The sequence below is a fragment of the Capsicum annuum genome, chromosome 3 (assembly GCF_002878395.1).
Source record: "Capsicum annuum cultivar UCD-10X-F1 chromosome 3, UCD10Xv1.1, whole genome shotgun sequence".
In the NCBI taxonomy this organism is placed as follows: domain Eukaryota; kingdom Viridiplantae; phylum Streptophyta; class Magnoliopsida; order Solanales; family Solanaceae; genus Capsicum; species Capsicum annuum.
Window position 1 is genome coordinate 51,569,163 of NC_061113.1, and position 23,274 is coordinate 51,592,436.

The 23,274-nt window shown below is 39.0% G+C and overlaps 1 protein-coding gene across 1 annotated transcript; it reads right to left on the bottom strand.

The window, feature by feature from the left end:
* Positions 1–234: 234 nt before the first annotated feature.
* LOC107863860 (bet1-like SNARE 1-1) lies at positions 235–15,751 on the bottom strand. Its single transcript, XM_016710032.1, has 6 exons — positions 15,594–15,751; positions 15,318–15,376; positions 1,654–1,801; positions 753–809; positions 600–659; positions 235–514 (listed from the first exon to the last, which is right to left on the bottom strand). The coding sequence occupies exons 2-6, from the start codon at positions 15,329–15,331 to the stop codon at positions 425–427; spliced, it is 369 nt and encodes a 122-aa protein (XP_016565518.1). The 5' UTR covers positions 15,332–15,376; positions 15,594–15,751; the 3' UTR covers positions 235–424.
* Between the last annotated feature and the right edge of the window lie 7,523 nt (positions 15,752–23,274).

Consider the following 23,274-nt stretch of genomic DNA (forward strand, 5'->3'; position numbering starts at 1 on the left):
AGATCCTCTGAAATAGAAACTAATGCTCAACTACAGAGCAAAACTTTGGTTTCTATGAGTCCACTCCATGTGGTTAATTCACTGACAGCCTTATAATCAACCCCGGTCATAATGTCCCACAGGAACAAGGTACGTAAAAGGGGTTGCAGCAAACTTCGCTGAGAGTACTATTTTAAGAATGATATTTGCTGCAGAAACTGTCAATACTTTGGTTGCTCTATCAAAGTAGGTGCCTGAAATAACTATGTTGGGACTGATATTCCATTCAAAATACTGAAAAGTATCTGTTTCAACCAAAAACATCTTTACACAGACCCACAAGTCACGAGATTCTTACACTGACGAATTGACAGCAGAATTTTGAGTAAACACAGCATCATCTTCTGCAAACTAATTTACTACACGTCCTAGTTTCCAATGCTAATTACCTAGTGAGATAGTATACCACCAAAAAGAGAACCACAAATGAGGCTACAAGTGTAAACATTCTTCGGCTTGATTTTGTCTCAAATACCTGAAAGACGCGGAAACAATTTAGATTCAGCACAAACATCCAGGCTGAGGCAAAGTTGGAATAAAGGTCGTCTAATCTTACATACCATCTTAAATTTATCCATTGTTCCAGATAAAACTCCCCTTGAAGAATCCATGTCATTGCCCTGATCAGCCAAACAAGAAAAGCTTAGAGAAATTTTCAATAATACCACAAACGTAACGATACGAGGTAAGTTACATAATAGAAGTGTGCTGACCATTCTGTCCAGCATCCTATTATGAGTCTCCACTTCCTCATGTATATCACCTGATAACTGTTAAATATAAAGTTTCATCAGAACAAATCTATAAATCTTCAAAGGTTCAAGAAGCTCATTGTCAACAACACAGCTATGTTACTTGATGGACACATTCAGTGATGATTTAGAAGAGAAAAAAACTTGGAAGAAACTCAAATACTTAAGTAGCAACTAAAAAAGAGAACAGTTTTTCTAACCTAATGCAAGATCTCCACAGTTACATACATGACAATAATCAGTTGAGAAACTTAGAAGAAACTCAAATACTTAAGCAACTAAAAGAGAAAACAGATTTCCCAACCTAATGCAACAAGATCCCATAGTTAAATATACATTTTTTTTTATAACCGTGGTGTCCGGGCCAGCTTGCCCGCACCTCGATTAATTCCACAGGATACCTGCCACGTCCCACGAGCAATAGGTACCAGATAACGCTGTCCACCAAGGCACAGATGGGAAGAAATCACATAGTGTTTCTCTCTATTGGGGATTGAACCTGAGACCTCATGGTGCTCAACCCAACTTAATTGAACCACTAGGTTAAATATACATGACAATAACTCAATTGGGAAACTTAGAAGAACTAAAACACTAGAATTAAATCTTCGCTTTTTGGAAGATGGTCTATATTTTAACCCACCAGACATTAAATAGTTGGGCTCCATCTACTACTACTTAAGAAAAAAAATCCAAATGGAGCCACAATCACCCTTTAAGAGTGGTCTATTGTCAAAGTAGACAAATAATATTGTCAAAGTAGACAACCAAAATAACAATGCTATTTCACTCGGTCAGTAAACAGAGAAAAATATAACTCATGCAGGACAAAATTAATAGCTTCTACATGTGCAGGACTTACTCTTTTCAGCAGATTAACTCTATCTTGCAGTCCATCCATTGCTTTCTCATTCTCTTGTTCATCAATTTCATGTGAGCCATATGATGATGAAGCCCTTATACCACCTTCCTCAATACCATCAAATAGTGCTACTCTGTTGCTACGTTCCCTAAATTCAAGGATTATTAAGCAATTATACGAAGACGTAGGTGCAAATAAGAATGTTCCTTTACAATTACAAGAACAAAAAGCAGCCGTGGTAATGAAATAACTTCACCCCTAGTAGGTAGCATTTATAAGGCTAGAAAAGAAGTTTCCACTTCAATTTCTTTTTTTTTAAAACTTGCTAATTCAAATTACCCTGGCCACGTCAAATATCAGATGGATGGGGGTAGGCATACTAGGCAAGATAAGATTAAAACTGAGCATATCCGTGACAAGGTGGGAATGGCTTCGGTTGAGGACAAGATGGGGGAAGTGAGACTGAGATGGTTCACGCATGTGAAGAGGAGATGAACAGATGTTCCAACGTGAAGGTGCGAGAGGTTGGCCATGGATGACTTCATGAGAGGTAGAGGTAGGCTAAAGTATTGGAAAGAGGTGATTAGACGGGGCATGGGGCATCCAACTTACCGCAGACGTGACCTTAGATAGGAGGTTGTGTGACACGGATTAGAGTAGGAGATTAGTACATCGTAGTGTGTTGTCTTGCTATCCATTCATACTAGTAGTTGTAGTATTGCTCCTGTAGGTTCTTGTCCTTAGATTTTTGTTACTGTCTGTTGTTTCTTGTACTTCGATTATCATATTATTTTCTTGTAGTTATTGTTTAGAATGCTTTGTTATGCTTTCAATTCCGTTTATTCTTTTTCTGGATTGTTTTACCAGGGAAAGTAGCCTCTCTATCTTAACGGTAGGGATAAGGTCTACATGCACACCACCCTCCCTCTCCCCTGACCTCACTTTGTGGTACTACAATAGGTATGTTCTTGTCGTGTCAAATATGAGAGTATGATTGTGGCAGAAATGATAAAGTTCACCATCAAAGCTAGATCAAGCCTATCAACCCATATTTTACAGGGGAAACAGGCATGGGCAGCATACATGTCCAATGCACTAATAGGACATGTATATATATATATATATGTATATATATATACATACATATATTGTTAGAATAAATATGAAGAGGATCCTTGGAGTAGCAGGTAAAGTTGCCGTCATGTGACCAGGAGATCACGGGTTCAAGTCTTGGAAACAGCCTCTGGTAGAAATGCAAGGTAAGGCTGCGTACGATACACCCTTGTGTTGGGGCCCTTCCCCGGACATCGTGCATAGCTGTAGCTTTAGTGCACCGGGCTGTCCTTTTTTATATATTGTTAGAATATAAGTAGAAATAGGAATAGTATATAAAAATCCTACTTGGAAAAGAATTGTATTATAGTATCTATATATAGGGTCTCGATGTAATTATGTAAACACACAATTCAATAATATTTTTTCTCCATTATTTCTCACATGGTCAGAGCATTGTTGAGAAACTTCAGGGAAAAAAGTTATCGTGCATCAATTTCCGGTGACTGATTTGTGTCATTATCTATTTTGTGGGTTGTGTGCAAAATACAACACCACCAAGAGGATCAGAAAGTTCAGGGGACAAAAACCCGACCAAAACCATCGAAAAGTCACTAGCCACGCACCTACCGGAATTCCGGCAATATCTGTCACGCACCGACGCATGAGCCATTCTCTGATTGACTTTTTCAGCTTTTTCTTTTCTATTGGGGTCACCCAGATACTCCGACCTCTGACCAGCTTTTGTTTTTCAGTTTCAGCACAGATGCACAGATTCCAGTTGCTGGAACCCTAATTCCGGCGATTTTATATTTTTCTTTCCCGGTGAATTTTCAACAATTTTCAGAACCCTAATTCTGTTTCTTGGTATTTTCAAGTCAAAATTCCAAGATGTCTTTTGGGTATGATGTTTTTGGCCCCAGAACTACGGGAATCAGAAGTTCAAGTCCTATGATCACTTCCGAACCATTAATGGGAAGTTCAAATTATTTAGCTTGGGCTTCCTCGGTTGAGTTGTGGTGCAAAGGTCAAGGTGTCCAAGATCACTTAAAGATGAAGGCTAGTGTGATAGATGAAAAGGCAAAATCTACAGGGGAAGATGCAAAAGCCAAAGAACAATGGGAGAAAGTTGACGCTCAATTATGTAGTCTCTTATGGCGATTTATTGATTCAAAGTTGATGTTTTTGTTTCGCCCATTCCAAACATTTTATTTAGTTTGGGAAAAGGCTCCTGTTTTATACACTAATGACATATCTCATTTTTATGATGTGATATCTCGAATGACCAACTTGAAGAAACAGGAATCCGATATGTCTACTTACTTAGGAAAAATACAAGCAGTCATGAAAAAATTTGATACATTGATGCCCGTCACTGCGGATGTGGAAAAACAACAAGAGCACAGACAAATGTTGTTTAGTTCTTATACATTGATGCCCGTTACTGCGGATGTGGAAAAACAACAAGAGCACAGACAAATATTGTTTTTAGCTCTTATACTTGCTAGACTTTCTACTATCCATGATTTAGTACGTGATCAAATTTTAGCTAGTCGTACGGTTCCTACAACTGATGAGTTATTCTCTCGTCTGCTTCGTCTTGCCGCGCCTCCCAGTCACAGAGTAATTTCATCGCCCACCATTGATTCCTCCATTCTTGCATCTCAAACCATAGAAAAAGGAACATATCAACCTATGGAGAATCGGCGAGGAGGAGGTCGTTCTGAAAAATCCCGATCAAAGTGTAGTTATTATCATAAAGTTGGACACACTCAGGATATATGTCATAATTTGCATGGTCCACCACCCATTTATGATCCTATTGCTGTAAAGGAATATAATGAGTTTCTTTCGAATCGAGCAAGATAGCAGACATCTCCACAGCCTAATCGACCATCCAATAATGCTCATATTGTCCCGACACAATATGATGAGTTCCTTCAGTATCGAGCAAGCAAGCAGACATCTCTACAAGTAGCCTCAGTTGCCCAGCCTGATACTTCTATTGCTGGCATCCTTTTGCTTGGGTTTCACAGTATAGTACTCTTGGATCATAGGTTGTGGACTCAAGTGCTTATGATCATATTTCTAGTAATAAATCACTTCTGTCCGATTTTGTTTATTCACAATCTCTTCCTACTATCACTTTAGCCAATGGAATGGAATCCAAGCAAAACCAAAAGAAGTTGGACAAGCCAAACCCCTATCTTCTGTCACTCTAGACTCTGTTTTTTACGTCCCTGGTTGTCCTTTCAATCTTGCATTTGTTAGTCGTTTGACACGTGCCCTTCATTGTAGCATAACTTTTTTTGATGATTCTTGACCGCAATACGGGACAGACGATTGGCGCAGGACATAAATCACAGAGCCTTTACCATAGTACCTCTTCAAATTCCTTCAATATTCCATTAGAGACCCTCCAGACCTAATTCACAAACGTTTTGGGACATCCGAGTCTATCCAAGCTACAAAAGATGGTGCCTAGTTTGTCTACTTTGTCCACATTAGATTGTGAGTCATGTCAACTTGGGAAACACACCCATGCTACTTTTTAACGTAGTATTGAGTCGTTCAGAGTCTATTTTCTCATTAGTTCATTCTGATGTTTGGGGTCCTAGTAGAGTTAGTTCACCCTTAGATTTTCATTATTTTATTAGTTTCATTGATGATTTTTCAAAATGTACTTGGGTTTTCTTAATGAAACATTGTTTTGAGATATTTTCTATATTCAAAAGTTTTTGTGCTGAAATACAAACTCAATTTGGTGTTTCTAATCATACTTTTCGTAGTGATAATACCTTAGAATACTTATCCTCTCAATTTCAGGAGTTTATGACTCATCAAGGAATTCCGTACACCCCTCAGCAGAACGGTATAGCATAAAGAAAAAATAAGCATCTTCTTGAGACTGCTCGCACTCTTCTCATTGAATCCTATGTTCCGCTGCATTTTTGGAGTGACGCATTCCTCACATCTTGTTATCTAATTAATAGAATGTCATCATCTTCCATTCAGAATCAGGTTCTCCATTTTGTATTGTTTCCACAGTCACATCTCTACACTATCCCCCCTCGTGTCTTTGGAAGCACATGCTTTGTTCATGACTTAGCCCCTGAAAAAGATAAATTAGCCCCTCGTGCTCTCAAGTATGTCTTCCTTGGTTACTCTCGAGTTCAAAAAGGATATCGTTGTTATTCACCGAATCTTCGTTAATTCTTTATGTCCGCCTATGTCACTTTTTTTTAATCTCAGCCTCACTATACATCTTCTGATCATCCTGATATCTCTGAGGTTTTACCCGTATCTCCACTCTAACCCGCACCATCCTTGGTCTTACCCGTATCTCTAGACTTACCCGAACCAACCTTTGAGGAATCAACAATTACTTCTACGTCTCCAGCTGCAGTGCCACCACATCTGACTTATCATCATCGTTCGCATCCACCATTAGTCCCAGATGATTCCTGTCATGCGTCGGACGCTCATCCTACTGCGGATTTGCTTTCTCCTAGCCAATCAGTTCCACTTAAAAAAGGTATGTGTTTCACTCGTAATGCTAACTCACATTATACTTTCTTGAGTTATCATCGTTTATCATCACCTTATTATGTTTTTGTATCATCTTTGTCCTCTATTTCCATCCTTAAGACTATAGGTGAAGCACTTTCTCATTCATGATGGAAGCAGGCTATGATAGATGAGATGTCTGATTTACATGCAAGTGGTACTTGGGAGCTTGTTTCCTCGTAAATCTACTGCTGGTTGTCGTTGGGTCCATGCAGTCAAAGTTGGTACAGACTCTCAGGTTGATCAACTTAAGGCTCGCCTTGTTGCCAAAGGATAGACGCAAATATTTAGGCTTGATTATAGTGACACTTTCTCTCCAACAACAACAACAACAACAACAAACAACCCAGTGTATTCCCACCTAGTGGGGTCTGGGGGGGTAAGATGTACGCAGTCCATACCTCTACCTCTGATGAAGTAGAAAGGTTGTTTCCGATAGACTCCCGGCTCAAGACACGAGATACCACACAAACACATAGTAAAGCACAGAAGCAGATTACATAACATAAATACGGCACCCATAAGTAATATAAAACAGAGGAAAGCAGAGGAAAGCACACAAATTCGTAATAAAACATGGAACACGGAACACGGAATCATAACAGGAATAAAACCCCCACCAAGTAATTCCCTACACTAGCGACCCAAACTGGCCCTAATCCTCTGCCGAAATTCGCGCCCTCCAGACCTTCCTATCAAGGGTCATGTCCTCGGTGAGCTGTAACTATTCCATGTCCCACCTAATCACCTCGCCCCAGTACTTCTTCGGCCTACCCCTACCCCGCCTAAAACCATCCAACGCAAGCCTCTCACACCTACGGACCGGGGCATCCATGCCCCTCCTCTTCACGTGTCCGAACCATCTCAATCGTGCTTCCCGCATCCTGCACTCCACTGAAGTCACACCAACCTTCTCCCGGATAGTCTCATTCCGAACTCTATCCCCTCTAGTCAGTCCACACATCCAGCGCAACATCCGCATTTCTGCCACCTTTATTTTTTGGATGTGGGAGTTCTTAACTGGCCAACACTCCGCTCCATACAACAAGGCCGGACGGACTACCACCCTGTAGAATTTGCCTTTAAGCTTGGGCAGCACCTTCTTATCACACAGCACCCCCGACGCGAGTTTCCACTTCATCCATCCCGCCCCAATACGGTGCGAGACATCCTCGTCAATCTCACCGTTACTCTGGATCACGGACCCAAGATACTTGAACTTATCCCTCTTGCATACCTCCTGTGCTTCCAGCCTCACTACTATCTCATTCTCCCGCCTCACGTTATTAAACTTGCATTCCACATACTCTGTCTTGCTTCTGCTCACCTTGAACCCTTTAGACTCAAGAGTTTGCCTCCACACCTCTAATTTGTCATTCACACCCCCTCGAGTCTCATCTATCAGAACTACATCGTCTGCAAAAAGCATACACCACGGCACCTCCCCTTGAATGCGCCGCGTCAACATATCCAACACCAACGCAAACAAAAAGGGACTAAGAGTAGATCCCTGATGCAATCCTGTCAGGACAGTGAAATGCTCTGAGTCTCCTCCCACCGTCCTCACCTGGGTTTTCGCTCCATCATACATATCCTTAATTACTCTGGTATATGCCAGCAGTACTCCACTCACCTCCAAGCATCTCCAAAGCACCTCCCTGGGGACTTTGTCGTATGCCTTCTCCAGATCGATAAACACCATGTGCAGATCCTTCTTCCGCTCCCTATACTGCTCCACCAACCTCCGCACCAGGTGGATTGCCTCCGTCGTCGAGCGGCCGAGCATAAATCTGAACTGGTTTTCCGAAATAGACACTATCCGTCTCAGCCTCACCTCGACCACTCTCTCCCAGATCTTCATAGAGTGACTCAATAACTTAATCCCCCTATAGTTATTGCAACTCTGAATGTCCCCGTTATTCTTATAGAGAGGAACCATGGTACTCCACCTCCACGCCTCGGGCATCTTTGCCGTCCTGAAGATTTCATTAAACAATCCAGTCAACCATCTTACACCAGCCTCTCCAACGAACTTCCAAAACTCCACCGGTATCTCATCCGGCCCCGTCGCCCTACCCCTTCGCATCCTGCGGACAGCCTGTCTAACCTCTTCTACCTTAAAACGTCTACAATAGCTAAAATTCCGACACTCCTCTGAGTGCTCCAGTTCCCCTAACACAATAGCTCTATCCCCTTCGTCATTCAAGAGCCTATGAAAATACGACTGTCATCTCTTCTTAATGTGGCCGTCCTCCACCAACACTCTACCGTCCTCCACCAACACTCTACCGTCCTCCCCCTTAATGCACCTCACCTGATCGAGGTCACGACCTGTCCTCTCCCTAGCCTTAGCGAGTCTAAACAACTTTTTCTCCCCTCCTTTCTCCTGCAACCCTGCATACAAGCTCTCAAAAGCGGTCGTCTTAGCTGCCGTGACTGCTGACTTCGCCTCCTTCCTCGCTAGCTTGTACTCTTTCCTGTTTACCCGCTTCTCCTCTTCGTCCTTACTTTCCACCAACTTAGCATACGCCCCTTTCTTGGTCCCCACTTTCTTCTCCACCTCTTCATTCCACCACCAATCCCCCCGACGGTGCCCGGCCCGGCCCCTAGAAACACCCAACACCTCACTTGCATTCTCCCTGATGCACCTTGCCGCCCTGTCCCACATACTATCCACGTCCCCCCTACACTCCCACACCCCCATTCCCGCCAACCTCTCCCCTATCTCCCACGCATTCACTGGCGTCAGGCCGCCCCACTTAATTCTCGGTCTACACTCCTTAGTCCTCCTCTTTCTATTCTTCTTTATACCCAAATCCATAACCAAGAGCCTATGCTGGGTCGAAAGATTCTCACTCGGGATGACTTTACAGTCCTTACACAACGCCCTATCCCCTTTCCTAAGCAACAAAAAGTCAATCTGAGTCCTGACTACCGCGCTTCGAAAGGTGATCAGGTGCTCGTCCTTCTTCGGGAAGCCCGAGTTCACCACCACCAGCCCAAAGGCCCTCGCAAACTCCAGTAGGGTCGCCCCCTCGTCATTTCTCTCCCCAAAACCAAAACCACCATGCACGTCACCAAAGCCTCCCGGTAGCGCCCCGATGTGCCCGTTAAAATCCCCTGCTACAACAATCTTCTCCGAACTAGGCACGCCTCTCACCACCTCCTCCAAAGCCTCCCAAAACCGCATCTTCTCCTCCCCCTCCGATCCCACTTGCGGCGCATAAGCACTACACATGTTCAGGGTAAACCCCCGAACGACCAACTTAATAGTCATCAACCTATCATTGATCCTCTACACCTCCACTACCTGACCTCTAAGCTCTTCATCTACTAAGATGCCAACACCATTCCTACGCCTGTCGCTCCCAGAGTACCACAGCTTGTAACCATCCACATCCCTAGCCTTAGACCCTACCCACTTGGTCTCTTGGACACACGCAATGTTGATCCTCCTCTTCCTAAGAATCTTCACAAGCTCTATGGACTTACCCTGAAAGGTCCCTATATTCCAAGACCCAACCCTCAGCCTACCGTCCCGCCCTCCACTACCCCCCCGGCCAAACCTTGGCCCCCCTCCCACTCCCGCCCTCTCCTCATCCCCCGCCCCCACCGCGGCCCCACTCCCCAACCCCCTCGGACATAACCCTATCCACCCATTACCGCCCACAGCCACAACTACACGAAAGTATAGGAAAATATACAGATATACACGGTGGTAGTATCAAATCAGCAGCAAGAAAATACAAGGCTCACACAAATTCAAAGGAGTACTCCCGAAACAAAACTACACTCAATTAGGGGGCAAACACCACCGAACTCAACACCCACCGCCCCAAATACAGGTTCCCAGCCAATAACCCAATCCAAAGCAGTGAAAGAAACGACCACAGCAACAGCAACAACAGACAACAGACAATGTCTACAAATTCCACGCAAGTCCAGGTACAGGGGCTACTACTAGCACAATACTAAGAATGGAATATGAAATAATGAAATAAAATGGAATATGAAATAACGAAAATAACAAAGGTTAGAAGTCACCGGATTACGCTTGGAGCTGCGGCTGCTGGAGACGGAGCGGCGGGTGGCGGCTGGAGACCGGGCGACGGCTGGCTGGCTGAAGGCCGAGGTGGGGGAGAGGGCTGGTGTACCCCGCTGGGGGGGTACAGACAGGACAGGTAAGGGTGGGGGGTGGGGGGCTGGCTGTCGGGGCCGGCGGTCGGGTCGGCGGTCGGGGCCGGCGGTCGGGTTGGCGCCGGGGACCGGAGGTCGGGGCCGGCGGTCGGGTCGGGTCGACGCCGAAGGTCAGCGACGGCGCCGGGGACCGGGGACCGGTGCGAGAGGGAGGGAGAGAGGGTAGGGGGAGAGAGAGAGAGCCGTTAGAGAGAGAGAGAGCCGTTTGGGCGGCGTCGGGGGTCGGCGCCGGGGGCCGGAGGTCGGGCCCGGAGATCGGGCCGGGTCGGCGCCGACGGTCGGCGACGGCGACGGGGGCCGGTGACCGGTGCGAGCGAGAGAGAGGATAGGGAAGTACTAGATGCTTGACTAAAAAAAAAATTAAAAAATAGACTATTTAAAAAAAAGTTCCAATTAAAAATCATGAAAAAGCAACAAGTGACACTTTCTCTCCAATGGCTAAAATAGCATTTGTCCGTCTTTTTCTATCCATTGTTGTCATTCGTCATTGGCCTCTATATCAGTTGGATATTAAGAATGCTAGTCTGCATGGTGATCTCGAGAAAGAAGTCTATATGGAGAAACCACCTAATTTTGTTGCTCGGGGGCGTCTAGTGGCCTTGTTTGTCGATTCCGCAAGTCACTCTATGGTCTGAAACAGTCCCCTCGAGCTTGGTTTGGAAAGTTTAGCATAGTAACTCCGCAGTTTGGCTTGATTCATAGTGGAGTTGATCACTCAGTGTTTTATTGACATTCTCAACCAAATCTGTGTATTTATTTGGTGGTTTATGTTGATGATATTGTTATCACCGACAATGATGAAGATGGTATCACTAAATTAAAGCAACATCTCTTTCAGCATTTCCAGACTAAAGACACGGCAGACTGAAATATTTTCTAGGTATTGAGGTTGCTTAGTCCAGATCAGATATTGTTATTTCTCAATGCAAGTATGCCTTAGACATTCTTGGAGAGACAGGAATGATGGGATGTAGACCCATTGACACTCTTATGGATCCAAAAGCTAAACTTCTGCCAAGACAGGGGGAGTCACTCAGGATCATAGGCGGTTGGTTGGAAAGTTGAATTATCTCACCCTGATTGGACCTGACATATCCTTTCCTGTGAATGTTGTAAGTCAGTTTATGACTCCCCCCGTGAGTCATTGGGATGCAGCTATTCGTATTATGCGATATATAAAGTCAACTCCAAGTAAAGAACTACTTTTTGAGGATCGAGGTCAGGAGCATATCATTGGATACACAAATGTTGATTGGGCAGGATCACCCTCTGATAGACGTTCTACCTCTGAATATTGTGTTTTAATAGAAAGTAATTTGGTGTCTTAGAAGAGTAAGAAACAGAGTGTGGTTGCTCAATCTAGTGTGGAAGCAGAATATCGAGCAATGGTTGTATCAACTTGTGAGCTAGTTTAGATCAAACAATTGCTGAGAGAACTAAAATTTGGAGAAACTGGTAAGATGGAACTTGTGTGTGATAATCAAGCATCGTTTCATATCGTATCAAATCCAGTGTTTCATGAGAGGACTAAATACATAGATATTGATTGTGACTTTGTCAGAGAAAAGAAACTCTAAGGAGATATTGTTACAAAATTTGTGAAGTCAAGTGATCAACTTGCAGATATCTTCACCAAGTCCCTCACCGGTCCTCTATTAATTACATTTATAACAAGCTACGTACAGATGATTTGTATGCACCAGCTTGAGGGGGTGTTCGAATAAGAGTAGAAATAGGAATAGTATATAAAAATCATACTTGAAAAAGGATTGTACTATAGTGTCTATAAACAGGGTCTCGATGTAATTATGTAAACACACAATTCACTAATATTTTTCTCCATTATTTCTCACATATATATAAAATTTATTTTTTGACAGGAAGAGCAAATTTTAATCATGGATACTAGAGCAACTTAAAGATTCATGTCCACCTACTTAATCTGAGGGCTTTAAGAAACAAATGATTTAACAATTGAGGTTAGAAGAATGATAGGCAGCACTAATAAAGCATTGCTAGTACCCGAATAAGATAAAATAAACTCTATGCCACCTAATTACACATTTTAAGGCTTTTCTCGAGGTCTAAATACTAGTGAGGTCATATATATTTGTAGAGGAATGAGATCGTCTTTGGTAGGGAAAACTTTACCCCGAAAGTGAAACTTCCCAACATGAGGACTAGTCATCCCCCAAGTTGCTGTGGAATCTGAGTAGGAAAAGAGATGCACTATGGATCCAATGGTACACATATGTTATAGCAAAGGAGGCACTATATAGGCCATGGTACAAAGCACGCTTGTTGTATGTTTTGGTGTGGTATTTGGAGTATCTTGCTTCTGGTATTATTGAATGTGTTAATTACTATTGTATCTTGTTTTACTACTATTCCTTATCTTATCTTAAATTGCTTTATTTTGAGTTGGGGGTCTATCGGAAACCGTCTCTCTATATCACATTTGAGGTAATGGTATGGACTGCGTACACTTACCCACCCCAGACTCCATGTGGTAGGAATATACTGGGTATGTTGTTGTTGTTGTTAGTGATAATGGAGATGGTTCTTAATGGTGGTGGTGGTAATAATTGATGTTAATGATTAGCAATATAGGTGGTGATAGTTGTGATGGGAGAGAAATTTGGTATTGTAGTTACCGTTATGATGGTGGCGATTGGTAGTGGCGGTGGTAGTAATATGAAGTTGGTTGATGCTAGTAGTTGGAGACAGTGATTGTGATAGCTTAAAAATGAATGTATGATGGTTGACGATGTGTTGGTGGTAGTTGGAGATGTTGTTAGCTGTGATGGTGGAGATGATTATTAGTAGAGATATACTGTAGCGCTGATGCTAACTGAAACAGTGGCAGGGGTGGTGACACCGGTGACAATGGTGGTGGTGGTGATAGCCGAACAATGTGTGGATACTGATGATGTGTTAGTGGTAGCTAGTTAGCAGTGACGCTAGGTGTGATAGATGAGTTTGTTAGTAGTTGGGATTGGCCAATAGTGGTTGATGATAGTGGTGGTGTTGGCATTGGCGTTGGCGTTGACGATGGTGATAGCAGCGGATATAATTAAAATAATGGAGGTGGTAGATATGGTAGCGACTGAAAATAGTGGTTAGTAGTAATTATGATTGTGAATGGTGGTTTTGATGGTAGAGGCGATTGGTGGTGGTGGTGGTGGTGGTTGTCAATGGTGGTGATGGCAGAGGTGGTTAGTGGTGGTGATTGATGATTATGGATAGAGTGGTGGTGAATATTATCCAACAAAAGAATACCTCTTAATGATTAAGACTTAGTTCCAAATCTGAATGATTAAGACCATTCAGACCTATTAAGAGACAAAATCTTAATGAAAAACAAATGCACTTAATGGTCCGAAGTCTAAATCATTCAGATTAAGAGCTCCATTAAGTGCAAACAAATGAGGCCTAAGGGATCCATTGGGCTGGCAAGAGGAACTACAGTGGTGTATTGCTCATCATACTGGTAAAAACAGTACAGCTACAATGTTCAAGATAACTCTAGCAGCTGCAGTTTACCATAGCTGGTTGGAGAGGAATCAGGTTGCTTTTCAGGGGCAGCAATCCAACATTGACAGCTTAGTGAAGTTGATCATACATGCCATCTTTGTCAGAGCAAGTATGAAACCCAAGTTAAATCAGGAAACTTGAAACTATGAACTGGTACCCGTAGTTGTTTATGTGGTTCTGGGAGTCTCTTACAAATAGAGGGTGTTTGACATCACGGCATAAGCCTTGGACAGTCCAGAGCTGTGCCATATCAGTCTTCATTGACTCTGCTTTGTAATTCCGCACTTGGTGATAAATAAAATGTTTATTTACCCCAAAAAAAAAAAACTTTGAGGATTGCAGTGCCCATCTAGTACATAGATTAATGTAAAATAGTAATTACACTGTTGAAATTAATTATGAAATAGAACTGACAAGATTCTTAAACCTAATTCAGAAAAACACATGAAAATTCTTTGATGAGAAAAAAATAAGTGTAAAATGTATCATTATGTCCTAAGTAAAGTAATATCAAACCAGGTCTATTTAGTCCACTGGTAATGCTTGTTAAATATTGGTCTGAAATGTTATTAAGAGCCTTCTTGGAGGGGCTTATAGCTTTTAGCTTATACGCTATAAGCCAAAAACCATAAGTCCGGAATTCTAACTTATGGACTTTAGTTTATTTTGTCTTTTTGTCTTAAAAACAAGTGGTTAAAAACATTTTTTATTTTATCCAAACACTACAAAAGTTGCAGTTGAAGAGGAGCCATGGGGTAATGGTAAAGTTGCTACCATGTGACCAGAAAGTCACGGGTTCAAACCGTGGAATCAGTCCCTTGCAGAAATTTAAGGTGAGACTATGTACCATAGACCCTTATGGTTCGGTCCTTTCACAGATCCCATGCATAGCGAGAGCTTTAATGCGCCAGACTGCCCTTTTTACTACAAAAGTGCTTAAAGGCACTTAAAATGAATCAATCCAAATAGGCTCTAAATCCAGCTACAAGCTCAATGAGTACTCGTATAGCCAACCCCAGTTGGGATTGAGATACAGTTGTTGTTAAAGTAATATCAAAAACCACGTTAGATGGAGTAACGCATCCTACTATCATGTGAATATTCTTATACACACTGTCTATCAACCAACAACTCGCCTCAATCCAAAACTAGTTGAGTCGATATCACACATATCTAAACCAACCTGACACAGGCTCATTCACCAAATGATTGAATCTATGCTACTAACACGATTAACGTAATGAATAAGATGATCAGCATCAAAATTCATTAAGTAATTAAGGAATAAGACAGGATAAAATTAATAAAAGAACCTTCGAGAATTCATGGCTAGTGATTTGAAACTTTTGTTCTGATGGATCACAGACGAAACCTGTAAGAAAATTACAACAATAGATCAAATATTTAATCAATTCAGAGTAAAAAGATAATATCCTAATCATCAATTTAACAACCCTGGGTGTACAGATGTGACAAATCAATTGAAAATCAAAACAATCAGATGATAAAAATGACTCGTAATTGTACATGATCAGATTAATGAAAAACAACTAGTTTCAGATCTGTTGGAAAATTTTGGTGGAGGTTACCTGCAGGCTGTAGCTGATCGCCAACTTCACTGAGGATACTGTGCAAATTCCTTTTGCTTACCACCGGGAAGAATAGGAAGGCCAAATGGGTTTTAATAAAAGTTGCCAGTTTTAAAAAATATACGTTATCCCATTTTTTTTTGTTTCTTTTTTCAAGGTAAAGAGATTGTTTGGATAAGCTTAAAAATTGGTCAAAATGGCTTTTAAGTTATTTTTTATTTTTGAAAGTATTTTGCAATTTTAAAAAAGTTAAAATTGGCTTTTTAAAAGTCAAAAGCTAAAAGTACCTTATTTCCTACTTATTTATTTTTGGCTTATAAACCATTAAAAGTTGACCAAGACGCTTTAATTCCTCATAATTCTCGCTTATTCCAAAATTACCTCTTTTGTATGAAACTTTTAATTTATGAAATATAATTTTTATATATTATTTTGCTTCTTTAATATATTCTTTTAAATTTCGACAATCATTATTATACAACATATGAATTTCTCTAAGAAAAAAATAACTCACCAAGCAAGATATATGGAGAACACTCACTGAAGATATACAACTTCATAAACGATTAGTAAACAATTCATCTATATTTGACGACGCAACATTCATATTTGACAATGTTTTAATAGTGATATACTCATTACTCAATCAACGAGTAATATATTTTTCAATTAAGAGTCATTTTATCAAATAAATAGTATTATTTGTGACCAACTATTTATCTATTAGTGTAATTAAAATGATTAATAACATATATATTTTGTTTGATGATTTAAACTCTTTTAACGGAAAAAAAAATTAGCGCACAAATTTAATAATCATTCAAGAATCTATTAGATAGATGGATAGATGGAAAGATGGATACATAGGATAGATAGGATAGAGAGGATAAATTGGATAGATCGATGGATAGATGGGATCGATTGATAGATAGATGGAACAGATGGGATCCATCGATGGATAGATGAAATAGATGGGATAGATGGGCTCAATCAATGGATAGATGGGATAGAATGGACAGATAGATAGATGAATAGATGGATGGATGGATGGATGGATGAATGGATGGATGGAAAGATATGATGGATAGATTAGATGGATAGTTAGATAGATGGGATGGATGGATGGATAGATGGATGGATGGATGGATGGATAGACAAATAAATAGATGGATAGATGGATAGATAGATGGATGGATGGATGAATGAATGGATGGATGAAAAGATACGATGGATAGATAGATTGAATAGATAGATGGAACAGCTAAATAAATGGATAGATGGATAGATCGATGGATAGATGGATGGATAGGTAGATAGGTAAATAGATGGATGGATAGGTAAATAGGTAGCTAGGTAGGTAGGTATCTATCTATCTACCTACGTACCTACCTAGCTAGCTAGGTAGGTAGGTAGGTAGGTAGGTAGATAGATAGATAGATAGATAGATAGATAGATAGATAGATAGATAGATAGATGGATCGATGGATGGATGGATGGATGGATGGATAGATGGATAGATGGATGGATCGATGGATCGATGGATGGATGGATGGATGGATAGATAGATAGATGGATGGATAGATGGATGGATGGATGGATGGATAGATGGATGGATAGATGGATAGATGGATAGACAGATAGACAGATAGATAGAGATATAGAGATAGATATAGATATAGAGATATAGAGATAGATATAGAGATTGATAGATAGATAAATAGATAGATAGAGAGATAGATAGAGATAGAGATAGATATAGAGATAGATAGATATAGATATAGAGATAAATAGATAGATAGATAGATAGATAGATATAAATATAGAGATAGATAGAGAGATTGATAGATATAGATATAGAGATAGATAGATAGATAGATATAGATAGGTAGGTAGGTAGGTATTGATAGATGGATGGATGGATGGATTGATAGGATGTAAGTAGATAGATGGATAGATGGATGGATGGATAGGATGGATAGGTAGGTAGGTAAAAAGATAGGTAGGTAGGTAGGTAGGTAGCTAGACCGATAGAAAGACAAATAGAGAGACAGACAGGCAGGAAGGTTGACACACAGACACACAAACAGACAGACAGACAGATAGATAGACAGATAGATAGACAGACAGACAGATAGATAGATAGATAGATAGATAGAAAGACAGATAGATAGACAAATAAACAGACAGATAAATTGATAGATAGACAGATAAAGCTGGAAAATTAGCCATGATGTTGGGTACGATTCACTTAAGTCAACCTACTCTAGGGTATGAATGGTTACCTAAATCATTCCCTAGGATTCTCTTAGGTCATCTACACTGGTTAGCGTATGACTACACATCCTTGAGTCATATCCAAAAGATACGACTCAAGCTCTAACCCGTACACATTACTCGTACCAAAAATAGTCCACTTTTGATCAAGGCATCACTTTATACAATTGGTCTTGGTATGACTCGTACCTTATGGTATGATTGGTTAGAGGCTCACCCGTACCTAGGATAGTGAGTGACCCTCACCACAATGCCTAAGGTACGATAAGGGAGGGAGAGAAGGATACGACTCATATTTAAGTGTTATGACTCATGCCCCTATTCGTACCCACCCCAGTGACCTCAAATGAAGAAATTTCTCCATAGTTCAAAGTCCAGGTGTTTCAATGCTGTATGGAGGGAAGTGTTGGACAGTCAAGAACTTCCACATTTATAAATTAAAGTTGGCAAAATGAGAATATTGCATTGGATATATGGACTTACTAGAGGGGGTAGAGTTAGGAATGAGACTATCCGGAAGAAAGTGGAAGTGACTTCGATGGAGAACATGATGCGAGAAGTGAGGTTGAGATGGTTTGGGCATGTGATGAGGAGGGGCACAGATACCCCAGTTCATAGGTGTGAGAGGTTAGATTTGGATAGTTTTAAGAGGGGTAGAGGTAGGCCAAAAAAATACTGAAGGGAGGTGATTAGACATGACATAGAGCAGTTATAGCTCACTAAGTACATGACCCTAGATAGGAAGGTGTGGAGGTCACGAATTAAGTTAGAAGGCTAGTGTGTATGGGTGAGTCATAGAAGTAGTTAGAATAGCTTTGGTGTAGCCGGGTTAGTAATCCTAGGACTGTGCTAATAGATAGGAGCTGCTAGTTTGGAGAGTTTGGGTGTGGTAAGTGTCTTTGGTTTGTGAGTGTATGCTATTACTATGCGGGTGTCTTATTTCTTATTTCTATTATTCCATTCATCTTATTTCATGTTTCATTATGACTTTCTTAACTATTCTTTGTCTTGAGTCGGGAGTCTATCAGAAATAGCTTCTCTACTTCTTCGGAGGTAGCGGTATGAACTGCATCATTTTACCTTCCCCAGATCCCACTTTGTGGGAATACACTGGATTTGTTGTTGTTGTTGCTATTGTTTTCTTATCTTCTTCAAGATAAATTTGAAGGATTTCAACCAATTGTGCTTGTGAAAAAAATATTCAACTATTTTTAAGTAAGTGCCGCTATGTTTTCCTTATTTTTGTTCAAAATTAGAACTTCAGCCAAATAAGCTTGTGAAAAAAAGTAAAATTTCAACCAAATGTGTTAGCGGTGGGAACCAAATCTGATTTTGGTTCAGTGAATACAAAGGCATCCATTGACTTATGGTAAATTTGATTCCACTTGTGATATGGAACAATCAAATGTTCAATCAAATCTAATTTTAGGTACGGTAAACTCATAACTTTTAGTGGTGGAAAGTTTGTGGCACTTGTGGTGCGACAAAAGTGATGGAATTGAATTTTAAGTTCTGATTTTGGATGTTCAAAATCAATAAAGAATTGAGTCAAATTCAACAAATATAACTATAGAATTTAAAGTGGGAGAAGATATGAGAGAGGTAACGGAGGTTTTTTTTGAAGGAAATTGAGGGCTTTTTTTTAGAAGAAGAAGGCCCCCAAAGTGATGGAATTGAATTTTAAATTTTGCTTTTGAATGTCCAAAATCAACAAAGAATTGGGTCAAATTCAATTAATATAGCAATAAAATTTAAAGTGGAAGAAGATATGATGGAGGCAATAGAGGTTTTATTTTTATTTTTTTTGGAGAAGAAGAAGGCTTATAACTTTTTTCTTGAAAAAATATTTTGGCTCAATTTTTTTTTTAGTTGAATTATTTGTACAAAAATGAGATATACGGAAAAAGCCCAAAAGTTCAAGGATCTATCAATGTATTTTGCCTTATTTTTAAAATACATAAAGTCACTATTGAAGTTGTTTTGAATTTGCAAAAAGACACATAAAGTTTGAGGAAATACTATTACCTCTTTATTCTTATTCAAAATGAATTTATCTTCCCATTTCGAACTCACATGACTGATAAAGTAAAGTGCACTCTTCAATGATGCGTGACATAAGAAAAAATAATTATTTTTTAAAATTTATTTCAACATTTGTTCTTTAAAATACATTTTTGATGTTGCTTATTTTATTTTACTTTTTCAATTTTTTAACTCATCTTCTCCAAGAAGATTCAGTTGCTTATCTCATTCGAATCTATGTCACTTTCTCCTCTAATTTCTTTTTCATATCCTTCTTTTTCTCTATTTCTTTAATTTTTTCTATAATTCATCATTGTGTTGTCTATTTTTTTTTTTTATTATTCTTATGATGTTTGGTAATGGATTTTGATTTTCGATTATAGTTTGATGATGATTTTGATTTTTCTGATTTTTATTATGAGAATGATTTAATAATAATTTGATGATAAGTATGGTGGAGTTAGTTATAACAGTGACATTGATGGTTGTTGAAAGATGACCAACGATGAAGAAATTGACCAACAGTGAGGTTCAATTGGCCGGTGTGATGTGTTGCGTCATTTACTTTTTCAAAAGAAATTATTAAAAGGTAATAAAAATGAAAAAAATGAAAAGGAAGATGATCACTGTTAGTTACCACTTTCGATCAAAGAATATTTTCTATTGACAAAGAAATGACAATTGATTTTTGTAGCAACAATACAATTCGACGCAACCTTTTCTTCCTCAATTCTCTGCAACTTTTCCTTCTCTCAGTAGTGAAGGGGTTAGAGAAAGGGGAAGAAGTAGATAGGTTGGAGTGTGGTAGTGGGGAGTGAAATTTGGGAAGTTTTTTAAAGTTATTTATTCAAAAAATAGTTTTTTTCTTTTTTTTAATAATTTATGATTTTTTACTCGTGACAAATAGGGATTAGTGCATGACAAGTTTTTTCCTTCTTAATATTGAGATTGATCGAAAAATGAGGTAATAATACCACTTTAGAATTGTTCAATGGGGTAATAGGACGCCCAGAAACTTTAAGTGTCTTTTTACAAATTTGAGACAACTTCAATAGTGATTTTATGTCTTTACTCCTTTTTTCCCTTTTTTATCAGCATTTATAATACTCCCCATTTGTTTTTAATACTTTACTATATTTTTTCTTCTATAAAAATAAATAACTTACCTTTATTGTTTAGTGTAAAAATAAAGAAAAAAGTTTTGTATTTGTTGTTATTAACTATAGTCATTTCTTCATATATATTTTTTTGTTGCTGGTTTTATTTACTACTTTCTAAAAACAAAAGATTAATATTGGACACATAAAAATGAATGAAGAAAATCTGGCAGTACGCATTATTTTTATAGTTTCACTGCAAACAGTATGATATTACATGTTATTTTATCTAAAATAGATATTGGTACTATTTTCTTTAGAGAGAACCAAAACTGCAACGTTCTATATTTATTTTTATTATTTTGATCATAAATTTTGTTATCTATAGTACTTTTTATCTATAAAGTTAATTTACCAAAATTGTCAGTATTTAAAATCGGATAGAATAATTTTAAATATTTTTAAAAATTAATATTTTAATTAATTAAAAAAATTGAATATTTGAATGTTTTACTTGTCACTTGAAACTTTTTTTTTTTTTTTTTTGCAATAGAAGGTTATGTCATCATTTTTTTCTTGATAACCATATTGTCCGGATCAGCTTACGCATACTTCGACTAAATTCACGGGATACCAGCCACCTCTCACTGACAACAGGCACTAGATAACTTTGTCCATTAAGGCTAAAATAGATGGAAAGAAATCGCCTAGTGTTTGTCTCTGCTGGAAATTGAACCTGAAGAAGAGTTAGGTCGTAATAATAAATGTAAATCTCATATGTGGATGAAAATAAAATAAAGCTGACTATAAATCATAAGCTTCTTCTTGGATTTAATTTAGAGGCATGTATTTGATTCTACATTATTATGTCGCCCAAATTACACCTCTTAATGAAAGTATAAAGCGATTGTTATACCAAATAGAGAGCTCAACTAGATTGGAATCGATCCTACGAGAAATAGCCCGAAATCTCAATCAAAATAGTTATCTAAACAATTATAGTAATTTTTAGTTAATGGGGTTCTTGAAATTATGATTTCAACAAGTAACAATTTTCAATTCAAGTTTGTAGTCAATATATGAGAACCACTAGAACTGTGTTCCCATAACTTCATAATTTTGTAGGTTCTTCATACTATTGATTTCTTGCGGTGTTTGGCATGCCAAATTGATAGGTTATGTTCACTTAAATGGTTTTACGTATCTATTAGATGACTACCCTCAATCATTCTTTCTTATCTCATGAGTTTTGCACTACTAATTCCTATCTTGGATTCCAAATTCGTTTCCGCTTTCTCGACTCAAACTATTAAGTGAAGGTTGATAGCTCCAAGTCTCTATTGTTTGTTTCCTTTACTCATTCGTTACCCCTCATTTTATTGCGACTAAATATAAGTCTAGTTCTAATGTTTGCAACCGTTAGAAATCAATAAAAGAGAAAAGAACAACAATACACGTGCAAACACCCTTTGAGAATCACTTCGTACTTCGAACCCTACTTTATTAATCCGTCATAGTTTCCACAAATCTAATTGTGATATTTAGCTATTCATGATCATAATAATATAATAATAATTCTGAAAAGAAGACACAATCATGCACTTATGAAGAAGATGATGAAAATCACATATCTTAATTATGAATTAAACCCACAAAATCGATGTTTACAACTCTCAAGGACAAGTATATGCCTTAAAAGTAGTAATAGAATGTAACCTAAAATATAAAACCTATTAGATTATTTATAGACATAACACAAATCTTGTGCTAAACAAAATCAGATTGTTGGTCCGTCAGTGCTAATGACCCGTTAGGTATCCTAACGATTCATTGGATGAAGTAATGACTATGTTAGCACACTTTACTATAGCTGGTGGCACTCATATAACAATTCGTCATTAGTCCGAATGAGTTGTTAAGTCTTTGTTTTACTGGGACTCTTTTGCCAACTTTTAGGCAATTTCCCAATGATTTGTTTAAAACAACCATCCCATAACCATTGTTAGTTGCATCGACTCGTGGTGTACTCTCTTTGTCACTGAGTCACTTTTTCATCTTTCAGCTTTCTCTTTTGAACGATTCCATAGAATGGTTGGTATTGACTTGTTAGATGTCTTAACGAGTCATTGAGTTCATCCACTGCATATCTCTCCAAGTTTAGTTTTCACAACTTGGTCTTTGATATTCAGAACGATCAAGGGAATGACTTATGGCATGATCCAATGAGTCAACCCTACTTGGGCAGCTTACACTTGTATATTTCTTTACTCTTTTGCCTTGCCTACTTT

What these genes read in the sequence shown, in the direction of transcription:
- LOC107863860 (XM_016710032.1), bottom strand. An exon ending in GAGTTAATCTGCTGAAAAGA is followed by an intron (nt 810 to 1,653) that starts GTAAGTCCTGCA and finishes TATATTTAACAG; the next exon opens with TTATCAGGTGATATACATGA. An exon ending in CAATGGATAAATTTAAGATG is followed by an intron (nt 515 to 599) that starts GTATGTAAGATT and finishes CGCGTCTTTCAG; the next exon opens with GTATTTGAGACAAAATCAAG.